Here is a 13,202-nt window from a genome sequence, read left to right on the forward strand (position 1 = left end):
CAATTTACAGAAGATATGTACGAGTCACTGTATCTTAGGAAACTTACCGATACATCGAATTCTTGAGAATACGATCAATCAGTCGATAAAATCAGTCTCGTTAAGAATTAATACACTAACCTTTCTAGATCGCTTGTCTACTACTTACACCAGTAATTTTTTTTTTTAAATTAAATAACAGTATCGGTTGTGAACAGTTTCCAAAGGCAGCCGAATTAATATATTCTAACAAGAACATAGTCCTGATTTAGCTGATCGAAAATGTAACGATATTAGCGGCAACCACAACTAATTATTGCAGCACAGAAAACGTTAAACTCAAAACGTAAAGAAAATTTATATAATTAGAAGACTGGCAAATACGATCGATACAGTTCCGTATATTATTTAGTTTTAAGTTTCACGTGATCTGTTCTGCAATAATCTCTAAGCGGCTGACACGATCCACAATTTTGGGCATCTGAGCTCAGGGTATACTTCTACTTCTACACCGTTATCCGATGATGTAGTAACGCAATTTATAAAGTGTTCATCGTGTATTACACATTTTGTTGTCGGTGTATACACAGCATCGTAGTAATAACGCGAGAAATCAGTTGTTAGAATTGTAACTATACTTACGTTGTACTTGTAAGTCAAATTATATTTACAGGGCTGCTAAAGGCGAATAATTTTTCATCTATCGTTGAGTGAAATGTAAGTCGAAGTCAGAGATGTGTTGCGAAATTAAATTGGATGCGTGGACCTAAATTGAAATCGTTCTAATCGGACCAGAATAACGATTGTTGTATTTTATTTAGATAAGTTTTCAACGATGCGTCGATTACATACGTTATTAATGTCAGGTTTTCCTTTGTAACCTCCTTGCATGAATATTGAATGAATGTGAACATTGAAGTAATGAAAAATGAGCGAATGATAAATGAAGATTTCAATAATCAAAATAAAGGAAATAAATCCTAATGGTTACACATGTTCAAAGATTAATTGCAAAGTAGTATAAGCTCGTTATACCAAAACATAAATGCTGTTTCCGTTATAGCTAAAAATTATTTGCGTTGAACAATACGCAATATACAATGATTCTTTTATGTATTTACTTCCCAATATTTCTCTGATCAACTTTACCGGATTGAAATAAAAATTGTCAATCCGTAAACAGAAAAGAATAATTTATAATATTAATAATAAAATTTTATCACATATGACAAAAAAATTATATTCTGTATTTGTTTCAACTTATTCCCTTTTTGTTATACAATTAGACAGTTGTTAGGGGATCGGCATCATTTTTAGATACACTCACTTTCACAGATTTGTTCAGTATATCGTTCAGCGTGCAGGCAAATGATATTAGAAAACCACGTTCAGAATCAGAGTGGTTTGTTAATATCACGTTAGTTCCCTTATGTACTGCATCAAGAACATCATGGTGTAACATCTCTCCAGTAAGATACAGATCAGCAGACGTTTTTTTTAAAACTGTTACTCCAGACCCAGCACAAAGTGCAATAGTGCTAATGTAACCATCTAGGATATAAAATAAAATTTCAATATTTCTAATTCTAACTTATTAATAATCGTTTGAAAGATGAAAATTTAAAAGAATAATTTAATTTGGTACCTGTCTGACGAGCACGTGCCAATCTAACGTGATTCAAACCAGTACGTATTTTCACTAGTTGTACAGCTTCTTCAATAGAGATTTTCTTTTCTAAAGTGCATAGTCGTCCAAAACCATACTCTTCGTTCTGCGCATTCACTTCTATTGGCGTGCTACTGCAGGGTACTTACATATATAACATTATTAGTTATGAAGTAATGATCAAAATTTAAAAAAAATATATTATTTCAAATTACCAATTTCAAATGCTGAAGCTAGCCAGTCATTTACACCACCTTTTATCGAATCAAAAGTGGTATGAGGAGAATATACAGCTATTTTATTTTCTAAACATTTAGCAACAATTCTTTCCTACAAAAGAAATAATTTTATAAAAACATTATAGTCAAATACAAATCTAATAAAAAAATAGTTACAAATTTATTTGTTACCTTCCATGATTTAGTTGTTATAGACTTGATAGGTGTAAATATCAGTGGATGATAAGTAATAATCATGTCAGTTTTTAAGTCTAGGGCTTCTTGCATGACATCTTCTGTTAGATCATTTGTTAAAAGAATATGTGCGATCAGTTTTGCCTCTGTAGGTTCAATAAGCAATCCTACATTATCCCAAGATGCTGCAAGTGGTAAACCAGCAAACTTTTGCAATGCATCTACAACTTGTGTCAAAGGAATCCCAGCAGTACTATTCAGTCCACTCATTGTACGTATTATACTGTAATCTTTGACTATAGCATAGGAGAATAAAGTTTTGCAACTATGTTTCAATCCAATGAATCGCCTAAACATTTATGTAAACCTAAAAGCAGATAACAAAGTTCTGCATAGATCATAGTTGTATACATATCATGTTTAAAAAGAAGTGAGAATCCAGAAAAATGAATTTTCATTCTTTAAATATGTTTATTATTACAAAATATAATTACATAAATCTAATTATACTATTCATTATAAAACCAAATTTTCACTAATCCATCATCACTGGCTGATGCAAGTTGTCCAGGAACAGTAGGATTCCACTGCACACAATTCACATCTTGTGTATGGGCAGTTTCCATTGAACAAACCATTGTAAAAGATGATTGATAAGCATTAGAATCACTATCTTCTTTAAATATTCTAATAATGTCATCACCACATGCAGTCACTAGTAAGCCAGTTGTTTTACACCAATCAATATCATAGATTGCCCTAGTGTGATAACCAGATAATGTACACACACACTTCCAAGTTGGTTCGTTGTTTGTCGTAACAATTCCAGGTTCATTACCAGGTTTATATTCTTGCCATATCTTCACTGTTTGATCGTCACTACAGGTTGCTATTCGAGTTCCAGTTTTATCCCATGAAAGGCTCCAAACTGTTGAGGTGTGAGATGATAATGTTGCCACACATGACCAATCATTATCTACTGCATTTTCCTTAAATATCTTTGCTGTGTTGTCGTAACTGGCAGATGCCACAACTTCTTCATTAGGATGCCACCTTACCTGTTAATGTTATAAAGTATTTAAATTTTATAAATTATTAACAGTATCTATTTAACAATATTTTTTTATATTTAATATACATAATAATAAGGAAACTTAGTATTACAATCATATTTATTAGACAGTGAATACTTACCTTTTTCACATCTTGAGTATGAGCATTAATGACAGCAGCACACTCATACTCATCATCGTTTACTTCCCATATCCAAACAGATTTATCTCGACTACAAGTGGCTAACAACTGCCCATTACAGGACCAACTAACACTTTTCACTTCATTCTCGTGTCCTTCTAATGTTGCATTACATTCAAACTGTCCTAATTTTTTATCCCATATAGCAGTAGTTGCATCAAAACTAGCAGAGGCTATGTAATTTCCACACGGAGACCATGCTATTTCTCTAATGGTTCTTGTATGCCCTTCAGTAAGAATGGTTTTTGAAACCCACTTTGGTTCCTGTGGTCCCCATATTATAATTGTTTTGTCTTCTCCACAAGATGCAATACAAGTACCCTTAGGATGCCAACAAACATTCCACACCCTTCCTCTATGACTGCTCAAAGTTTGTTTTAATTTTAATGTACCCATCTCTACCTGCAACAATACAATGACTTTTTAAATTTGTATAGTCACTCTTCTGCATAAATTGATGTACAAGAAATGTGTGTGCATCAATAATATTCTGCACTGAACATAACAAAAATATCACAAATATTGATATTGAGTGGGTGTGAAATGTTTGCATATTTATGCAATATAATACATGAAGTATATTCACGCGGAATAATTTCAAAATGTAAATATAATAAACAAAATTAATAATACAAAATTATATAAAAACTACAAATTATTTTACGAAACGATAATTAAGTGTTGTATGTATTCATGTATGTTTATAATATATAATATTCTATTACATTGAACATTATACTTACGATATACGTCTTGAAAATATTTTTTGCCACGTTTTAAAGAAACAAATGATTAAATTGCACAATCGTTTGTATATGCGTAACAGTTAATCACCATACAAAATATGCACGCAAATGATAACAATTTCGTGAAATATCATGTGCGCCATATAACCATGAACCAATTCTCAACAAGATAAGAAATCATTAAAAATATAATTAAATTATGTTCGAATAATACAACTTTAGAAATATTTTATTTCATAAAAATTATTATTATTGTTTCTGTAATAAATGGAACAATATTATTAGCTACGTGTGAATTAAATAGTGATCTGGTCGCTGATAAAATAGACCTTTGGGCGGGAAATTATGAAAGTAATGAAAACTATGAAATTCAACAATAAACTATAAATTTCATTACATTTTTCATATTAATAATTAAAAAAATTAATTATATCAAGTTAAATGAGAATTTTCATTTAGTAGATTTAGTAACACATGAACTCTAAATATAAACATTATTTTGTATATTTTTTTAAAATGACGTGCATATAATACAAATGTATTAAAATTTGTTGATTGTCTTAATAATCTATTATAAAGTTAAATAACACTATTCCATCCATAGCACACCTAAAAACATACAGGGAAAAAAGGTAAAATGAGACTTTGTAATTCTCCTCTCGCAAGAAAAATATTCATGATTCAAATGTATTATATCTTATTTTTGTTTTTTATTACATATAAATACAAAAAAATTAAATTACAATTTATTTATAACTATTTACCATTAAATATAATAATTATCAATCTGACACTGTACTACACGATGTAGGTACTGATAATGCATCTGTATCTGTTATAGGTAACATTCGAGTGCAAGAATCAGGTGTTCTAAAAATTTTAATCAGAAATAATAATTTAATCGATTATATTTGTCCAGCACTCTCTTAAGAGTCCTCTTTTGTTACTATAGATTAATACTTACACATCTTTCAAAAGGTGTAGCACATGCTTGTGTTCAATTCCTTCCAACCACAAATTTAACAATTCCTCTCGTTTACATCTCAATAATTGTTTACATGCATTCAAATTTTCTTTAACTGCATGAATTTTTTCCCGAGAAGCTGTCACCTTTTCTGATAAAGCACTGAATATCTACAACAAGGGAAACAAAAATGCATAAAGGCCATCATTTTACATTGTGTTATTAGACTTACTTGCATAACTTGTGTAAGATCTTGATCATGTAATGATACCAATTCATCAAGTCGTTGGTCACTTTTTTTATATTCTTTCTCAAGTTTAGCTTTTTCTATTTCTCGTTGTTCATTAGTTTCACTTGCTGATAAAGCACGAATAACAGAAATCAATAAACCACTCTGTAAGAAACATCAGATTAGAATGCTATAAAAATAATACAAACTAAGTGCACAAATTTTTTGCATTATATTAAAATATTGAAATAAGCTAATTAATATATATTAATCAAACTTACTGTTTCTTTGGTTGGCTTGATGCCTCTTGGAGGTTTAGTCGGAGGAATGGAATTCATTTTATATTATTTATACAGAACAATATGAAAAGCAAATCTCAAATTTCGAAATTATATTCTTTTCTTTTATATAATCAAACATTTTTATATACGCCATCAATCGTTTACTATCAGGTTATGTTATGTTATACATAGTTTCGTCGAAGAACTCGTACAATTTCGAGGACTATTATTTATCAAAATAATTTTCAAAAATGACTATAAATTTGTTAAATAATTATTTATATGTAGAAGGTATTATTGTTTTTATCACTAATTATGTTCAACGATCTTTTGAGTGACATTAGGCAATGACAGCTGACACAACGTATACATACCTATATTTAGATCGTGTTTTACGATATTAAAGGTTTAATATGTATATATATATATATATACATATGTGTACACACACAAGCAATTTATCTAAACAATTGTAACAATTTTTTTTATTGACATATAACTTGATATACAACTTAAGATATGTATATTTTTAAACTTATCATATAGTTCAATATAAATTTTTATATAATATAGTATATTTTAATTTGTGGCAATTAAAAATAATTCATAGTTATTTTTATTACCGATTATAAATTCGGAAGCAAAATAGCATTTCTTATAGTTTTCAATATTGTTAAAACAATTTCATTGCCCTTAATATTATTATTTTCTCAAACTTGATCATACATATATTTTAAACATGAAATTATTGCATTGCAATTTTTATTGTTTGTATATAATTTTACGAAATTTTAACGAAGAATAATTGATCAACGAAAAATATCCTTTTTCCGGATGACTCTACTTAAACTTTCATATTGGATTTAAATTAAAAATAAAATGTATACACGTGTTTACTAATATAGTCGATTCTTGATTTTTGGTCAAATCTACTAACTGCGAATACACGACTTTCGTCATTTAATAAAAGTATCACAGAATTCTTCGTACAATTGTATCATGTGGTACTTTCATATTAAGGCCTAGTATGTGTTACTTTACACGCAATCTTCAGTATACTTTCTTGAAAATCAAATACAAAGAAAAATATTGTTCCACATTATGTTAGGAATTGTTCGTAGAAAATTTTTTATATTGATTCAAGTTGTAACAATTCATTTGTACAAAGTTTAAGATATTAATATATTTTTTTGGTATTAAATGTGTTAAATCAGAAACTTTACAACCATTTAGTCAACATTTTCATTTTTAACATACTGAAACTTTTCAATTCTCTGTATATATTTATACACTATGAGGAAAATCTGTACATATTGTTAGTATTCTGATAATTACATTATAAAAATTGTAGTACAAATGTTTTACCTTTGTATTTGAAAGATCCTAATGTGGTTGGTAATACCTTCCTATTTATTCCTACTTTTTATTCAATACTAATGTACTAAATAAAGCATTCGAAGAAGTGAACTTAAATTAATGATTATCCACACCAGATAAATTATCAAGCTATTATTGTTGCAAATACCAATATTTCAGGAACAAAGTACAACAAAAACAGAAAAGAAAAAATGTACTCAGTGTGTAATAAATTAGATAATACCAATGTCATAGATCATTTAGGAATGTATACTGTAAATAAAGGTTAGATTATTCATGGATGATTACTTCAGACAAATAACTATTGTTTCAACGTGATAAAATATACATTAAAACATAAGGCTCCATATTAACTTTACATTTGTGGTAACTGATCAATAGGTGTTGCAAATTTGAAATCTTCTGGAAATAATTTTCCTGCATGCGGATACATTAGCTTGTAAGATTGTCTGATCGTAACATCTGCCACACCAGCTATATCGCCAATTTCTTTTTGCGACTTTTTATCTTCTGAAGCCTGAATAATAATGATGCAATGTATAAAAATTATGAAAGTATAGTAAAGAAGCAATTATCCTAATTATTTCAAATACCTGTGATGCCATATATATTGCAGCAGCTGCTACAGAAATAGGCGATCTTCCAGGTACAATATCGATTTCTACTGCTTTTCTAGCAATATGTGTAGCAGCTCTTTGCACCATGTTAGGAAGACCAAGATTAGAGCAAAACCTGGACATGAAGTCACCTGTAGTGATAAGATCCACACTGGTTTCAAGTGCTTTCAAAATCAATTTAAAACATCTCCCAATTTCTTTTTTGCTGATTTTGCTGACTGCACAAATCTCTTTGAAAGTTCGTGGCACGCCTTCTTGTCTGCAGGCAATATACAAACATGCTGAAGCAATGGCATCGTTTGCACGACCTTTCAAATTTTTACCATCATGAACTTGTTTAAATAAGTTATTAGCTCTATCAACAATAGTTTTAGGTAAATTAATACGATCAGCCATTCCATTAATTTCACGAAATGCATTGATCAATGCTCTGTCAGAACTGCTCATCTGAAAGTAATATAATTTATTAAAGAAAGGAAAATACTGTACATAACATAACATACGTTACACTTACTGTACGTCTATTTTGATATTTGGAAGCACCAAAAGCATCAAACGAAGCTGCTCCAGTTCCAGGACCTATCATGGTGGATAAATCTGAACCATTGAGAAGTGGATTTTCTGGTCCACCAACACGTGATGGATCAACACCTGCTTTCTCATTACTAAATGTTCTCCATTCTGAACCAACATCTATAACCCTATTAGAAAAAAATTCAAAAGTACATTTAACCCAACTTATGAACATAGCACTTATCTACTCTTTATATTTACCTATCCCCTACAACTAATCCACACTCTGAACAAATTTGATCACCAGCTCGATAGTCTTCGATAAGTGGTGCATCTGGATGTGCATAACAGCAAACTTTGTTTGTTTCATGTCTGCAAGAAAAAACTAAGAAAGTGTATACTACATATTAATGTATATATGTATAAATAAATGTTTTTATCATCGTAAAACTTGGCTTTTTACAATTTTACAGTTCTTTACATCTAGATCTGTTTCTTAAGAATAAAAAGCTGTAATTTTGATATGATACGTATTCGCGCACAAGCGTAAAAATTATGAAACTCGACTATTCCACGTAATAAAAAAATGAAATGTGTATAAATCGAAGGGCAGTGAAATGAAATGTCCTACTTCATCGAACAATTAATCACGAGCATGTCAAAAATAAACAAACACTGTCAGATTTCATAACCATAGTACACGACATTATTTTATTTTCAAATTAATTTGATTTGATATTAAATTATAACACCTTATAAAACAAAACACTGTAATTCGTGTCATTAGTCTCAGTAAAAAAGTATTAGACGGAACTTCCACAAAATTTACCTTGACGAACTTGCCATATTTCGGATTCGTGTTTTTCTTCTCTGCCGCGTATGTCACTGCAGCACTTCACGCACCTGCGTACATGCATACATGTGCACTGAGCTATATGAATAAACTGGCCGTAAAGTCCAGTACTCAAAGCGTAATAAATTAATGCTTTTGAAATCAATTGAATTTAAAATTAATTGTATAAAGTTAATTCTATTAAAGAATTGTAATTAAATAATAAAAATGTAATTTCATTAATATTTAATATTGTAGGTGTTATCTATCGAAAACTAAGGATTAATTCAGAAATTGATCTATTAATCGATCTATCTATCGGATAGGAGAAACAAACACATATATTAGCTCCGATTCCTTTTTGACAAACGAGCATAACATAAGTAGGTACATTGCTCAGATTGTATCCGAAGGGTCACATTCAGATTGTTTCTGAACCAGTGACAGTGTAAATAATAGATAAGTATCGTATAGGTATCCTCCTCGTTTTTGTAGATTATTTTTCAGCGCCACCAGTGACATATTTTAAAAAACAATGACTTTTTTCTATTATTTGAATTTATAACGTTGAAATTGCACTAAAATGAAAGGAGTTTTTAAGATAGACAAGATATAAAATAGGCGTTGGAAGTAACGCTTTTTGGACCAATTCACGGGCACAAAACTCCCCTTACCATTTTCGTGTCACTTCCAACATTATCGAATCGGTCTAGAATAAATATGCAGCGATATCAGGTATAAGAATTAAAACTAAACACGACGACAATTACTTACTTTACCGACGTCAGTGGTATAGTTGAATACACTTCCTAGAATCATCATTCTTAAATGAAGAGGTCGCTTTAAATCACTGATATTTTGCGGGGTTTATATTTCAGGTCATGTGATACCAAGTCCCGTAAGATGACATCTCTCTTCTTTATTTCATCAGTAATCCTGATTGTTACCAAGATAATTAAATCTCGTTATATTTAGTTTTAATTTCTAGACATAATCATGTTGAAATTTTATTCCAATCCGAATCGATAATGTTGGTAGTGACACGGAAATGATAAGATGGCTCGTGAGCTTCTAATTCTTGTGGTACAAAATAGCATTACTATTACCCACTTAATATCACGTCTATGATATCAACTTTTACGAGGTGTAATATTTACCTTACATTTTGTCTGTGTTTTACAATCCTCTTATCGAATGCAAAAGAATCTATTCCATATCTGCTCTGTGACACCTTGTTTGTGCTGCCACTCTCTTCTCAGTGGTTCAAACACATTCTGATATGTTTACTACACGATCGGTAATATTTATACAGTTCTCATAATAAGTTCTGCAACTGCTTTTTAATCTTAGAATAAAATTACAATGGTTTATAAAAGAATTTAACTATGATATTTTAATATTCTGAAATAATATTAACTCATATATTGTCTAAATTAAATGAAATATTTAGAAAAAATATTGTACCCTTTAATCATTTTGTCAAAATGTATATAACAAGCCTATTGTATATTTTTCCTTGTTCTAACATTTGAATTCCACCTGTTTATAGTAATAAATTGTAGGTTATTATGACTATGAATTATTTCTCAATTTAGTACAACTATCTTTAATTAATACTTAAAATTTAATTCATTTCTTCTTTATGCAATACCTAAATATTTTTATTCCATAAATTATATTTGTTTAAATTCGATATATAGTTATGGAAGTTTAATTATTTCGAATTTTTGCCTTTTTTTCGATTATCTTTATTAATACAAAATTCATTATTAATACAAAAATTTGTCAAAATTTAATTATTGTTGTACCTACATATTCTTAATAAACAGATTCATGAAAAGACACACCAAGTTTCAAAAAAGAAAACAATGAGGACATTTAGAAAATAAATATACACTTCGTCAATTTTTTGTACAAGTACACTAAATTTTGAATCATTGATATTGACACTGCAGAAATCTGAAGAATTATGACAAAGTAATTTTATGATCATATGTATGTTCAAACACTAACGGCACCCATGAAATTATGGAGCGTTCAAGGGACATGCGCCAATCAACGATCCGTAACCCGCGCCGTGGTGTACGCTTGCGTTGTACAGAAAAAAGATCATAAGAGAGAGAGAATGAAAGACGGCACGCCGTAACAACGACACGGTCAGTCTTCTGCGAACTTTCGGGTATGATGGTTGTGTTGTCCGGACCGCTGTAAACTGTGTTTCACGTCGTTCAATTTTTCATTTCACGTTCCATTAACTGCTCGTTGAAGTTTGACAACACGTTCTATGATAAGGTAAGATAGTCATCAACTGTTATCGTACATAAAAATCTCGATAAGTTGCATCATTTTACAAACTATTTAATACTGAATTCAACTGCAACAAGCGATACTTCTTGTTGCTCTTCCCAAACGTATTTCTCTTAACTTTCTTCTCATACTTGACAAATTTCTGAACGTTTCCCTCAAAAAGTTACCATGAAGTCAGATCGATGAATACTTCGTGAAATAGTAGCAAGCGAGCGGTTTTATTTATAGGTTCGATCGATCAATGATGACGTCCGTCATTGATCAAACAAACTGGTTCGAGTTACCGGTAGAAAGAGTGTTTTCAAATTGATCTTCGATAAGGTGTTAGGGATTTCAACGTTGTGTATCTTTTTTAACTTCCACGAATGAAAACCCGAGAGGGAAAAGTGCGATTTATACGTCCGAGTGCACGTGTTTCGATTGTCAGAGCTTGTCGTAAAAGGCGCGCGCTTTAGTTCTACGAGCACCGATAAGAGACTGCAAGATTTAGCATAAAGTAAACAACGATTATACTCTGGGCATGATCTACGGACAAGTTTCACCAATTATGTAGTTATATTTTAACAGTCACGATTTTCTGGTGTTGATTTGTTAGAGTCAGTTTTACCGAATTTGTTAGGTTAGTGGACATAACTCGTAAAAATTAACAACAACAACAATTACATTTAACGACATCGTCGTCATTCTACTTCTAACAATGGTGTATTTATTACTATCAGTGAACTGCTAATCGAATATAAAACGTGTGTCGAATCCTGAAAGTTCAATAAATCTTTGAAATATAATCTCGAAAGTACGTTAAAATATATGTATTAGGTGTCGAAGACACAAAATGAAGGGTATATCGAATTTATCTTCGAGAGTATGATTTTATGTGTGTATGTATGTAGTACGTACCTATGATCTCTTCGTGTTATTAAGTATCGCTAACCGTATTGATTTCTGTTGATTGATAAAATGCGAGCTTTGTGCTGCTCCATGACCGTGTAACATTTACTGTTATCGCTGACGATACGGTCACAAGAATTTGTTTCTGTCCAAGTTCATTCCATATGAGATTCAATATTGATCTTGAACGCGCCCAGAATTAGTCATCGTATTGTAATCGCCTATGCATGAAGGCTTTTTTTACATTACACGTGACGAACGTTTCCCTTTCAAAGTTGTTTAACGAGTTCATATATTTACTTTTTCTAAATTTAATGTCACGCTCCCGAAATAAACGCGCGATTGTGACTTTAAGATTTCAAGGTCGAGCACGAGCATTACACTCATCGTACCATAGGTGTCGGATATTTTTAACCGTTCGTGTATTAAATATAGATTTAAAAAAAAAGTGATAAAATAAGGCGGGAGGGATTATGTCATAGTTTTCGCAATCCTTTTTTCTCGTTTACGAATCAGTGTTATTACCATCTTCGTAATTCGGTTGCAGCGTCATAGGTACCGATATTCTAACCTCTTTACCCAACCCACGCGATATCCTAAAATACTTCGAAATCTTTACTTAAAGAAGTCAAATTATAGTTTTCAATCAATCGTTAATACATTTAAAGTGTTAGAGTAATATCAAATTTAAAATAACTGTAAAATAGCTTTAAAAAAAGAAGGGGACTTTTTTTTTGTAAAAATCTAATATAGTCCCGAAATTAGAATATGACTGTGTTAGTTTTTGGTTTAGTTCTATGATCGTATAAAACTATTGTAACGCAGATTAATCTTAAAGTTAAACAATTTCGTTTAATCATCAAAAAGATAACAATCAATCTATATATAATGAATAACATCGCAAGTAACGCCTTTTAACGAATTTCCCTTGTTGCGTGGCACATGATTCGCGAAATTTCTTTCGTGGTTGCATGGAAATCTTAACCGTTCAATCGTCTGAGCGAGGTACACAGACCGTAAACAATCGACGAAGAGGTTTCTAAGAGAAATCGCGGAATGAATACCCCTATATAGAGATGCGTGTTGAACATGTACTATATACACACGACGCTGTACGCCAGAACGTTTTCGGCACT

The 13,202-nt window shown here is 30.8% G+C and overlaps 4 protein-coding genes across 6 annotated transcripts in view; 1 reads left to right on the plus strand and 3 right to left on the minus strand.

The window, feature by feature from the left end:
- Nucleotides 1-1,203: 1,203 nt before the first annotated feature.
- Ciao1 (cytosolic iron-sulfur assembly component 1) lies at nt 1,204-4,268 on the minus strand. Of its 3 annotated transcripts, none has more exons than XM_076313640.1 (5): nt 4,056-4,268; nt 2,056-2,425; nt 1,861-1,975; nt 1,625-1,789; nt 1,204-1,530 (listed from the first exon to the last, which is right to left on the minus strand). In XM_076313640.1, exons 2-5 carry the CDS (start codon nt 2,413-2,415, stop codon nt 1,262-1,264), a joined length of 909 nt encoding a protein of 302 aa, XP_076169755.1. In that variant the 5' UTR covers nt 2,416-2,425; nt 4,056-4,268; the 3' UTR covers nt 1,204-1,261. The 3 variants fall into 3 exon arrangements, with proteins under 3 accessions (XP_076169755.1, XP_076169757.1, XP_076169754.1); XM_076313642.1 differs by lacking the exon at nt 4,056-4,268 and adding an exon at nt 2,553-2,674; XM_076313639.1 differs by lacking the exons at nt 1,204-1,530; nt 1,625-1,789; nt 1,861-1,975 and adding exons at nt 2,553-3,116; nt 3,253-3,714 and having other exon boundaries at nt 2,297-2,425; nt 4,056-4,263.
- A 449-nt stretch (nt 4,269-4,717) lies between these two features.
- Sec8 (exocyst complex component secretory 8) lies at nt 4,718-5,891 on the minus strand. Its single transcript, XM_076314472.1, has 4 exons — nt 5,533-5,891; nt 5,255-5,416; nt 5,023-5,192; nt 4,718-4,928 (listed from the first exon to the last, which is right to left on the minus strand). Exons 1-4 carry the CDS (start codon nt 5,587-5,589, stop codon nt 4,841-4,843), a joined length of 477 nt encoding a protein of 158 aa, XP_076170587.1. The 5' UTR covers nt 5,590-5,891; the 3' UTR covers nt 4,718-4,840.
- A 276-nt stretch (nt 5,892-6,167) lies between these two features.
- Nucleotides 6,168-8,983, minus strand: Tfiib (transcription factor IIB). The gene is made up of 5 exons (XM_076313884.1): nt 8,869-8,983; nt 8,301-8,411; nt 8,041-8,227; nt 7,503-7,973; nt 6,168-7,426 (listed from the first exon to the last, which is right to left on the minus strand). The coding sequence occupies exons 1-5, from the start codon at nt 8,883-8,885 to the stop codon at nt 7,265-7,267; spliced, it is 948 nt and encodes a 315-aa protein (XP_076169999.1). The 5' UTR covers nt 8,886-8,983; the 3' UTR covers nt 6,168-7,264.
- Nucleotides 8,984-11,007: 2,024 nt separating this feature from the next.
- Nucleotides 11,008-13,202, plus strand: part of LOC143148747 (ATP-binding cassette subfamily G member 4) — a 30,606-nt gene continuing 28,411 nt past the window's right edge. The window contains exon 1 of the mRNA XM_076315393.1: nt 11,008-11,163. The gene's annotated coding sequence lies outside the window, so the exon portion shown is untranslated. The remainder of the gene's footprint in view (nt 11,164-13,202) is intronic.

Source organism: Ptiloglossa arizonensis, chromosome 6 (genome assembly GCF_051014685.1).
Source record: "Ptiloglossa arizonensis isolate GNS036 chromosome 6, iyPtiAriz1_principal, whole genome shotgun sequence".
Lineage (NCBI taxonomy): Eukaryota > Metazoa > Arthropoda > Insecta > Hymenoptera > Colletidae > Ptiloglossa > Ptiloglossa arizonensis.

Excerpts from the sequence above, each read along its gene's own strand:
- Ciao1 (XM_076313639.1), bottom strand. The coding sequence starts at position 3,708 with ATGGGTACATTAAAATTAAAACAAACTTTGAGCAGTCATAGAGGAAGG. Across the intron at positions 3,117-3,252 it reads ATACTCAAGATGTGAAAAAG|GTAAGGTGGCATCCTAATGA; the intron begins GTAAGTATTCAC and ends TAACATTAACAG.
- Sec8 (XM_076314472.1), bottom strand. The coding sequence starts at position 5,589 with ATGAATTCCATTCCTCCGACTAAACCTCCAAGAGGCATCAAGCCAACC. Across the intron at positions 5,417-5,532 it reads TCAAGCCAACCAAAGAAACA|AGTGGTTTATTGATTTCTGT; the intron begins GTAAGTTTGATT and ends TGTTTCTTACAG. Across the intron at positions 5,193-5,254 it reads ATCTTACACAAGTTATGCAA|ATATTCAGTGCTTTATCAGA; the intron begins GTAAGTCTAATA and ends CCCTTGTTGTAG.
- Tfiib (XM_076313884.1), bottom strand. Across the intron at positions 8,228-8,300 it reads GGATTAGTTGTAGGGGATAG|GGTTATAGATGTTGGTTCAG; the intron begins GTAAATATAAAG and ends TTTTTCTAATAG. Across the intron at positions 7,427-7,502 it reads CAATATATATGGCATCACAG|GCTTCAGAAGATAAAAAGTC; the intron begins GTATTTGAAATA and ends ATTATTATTCAG.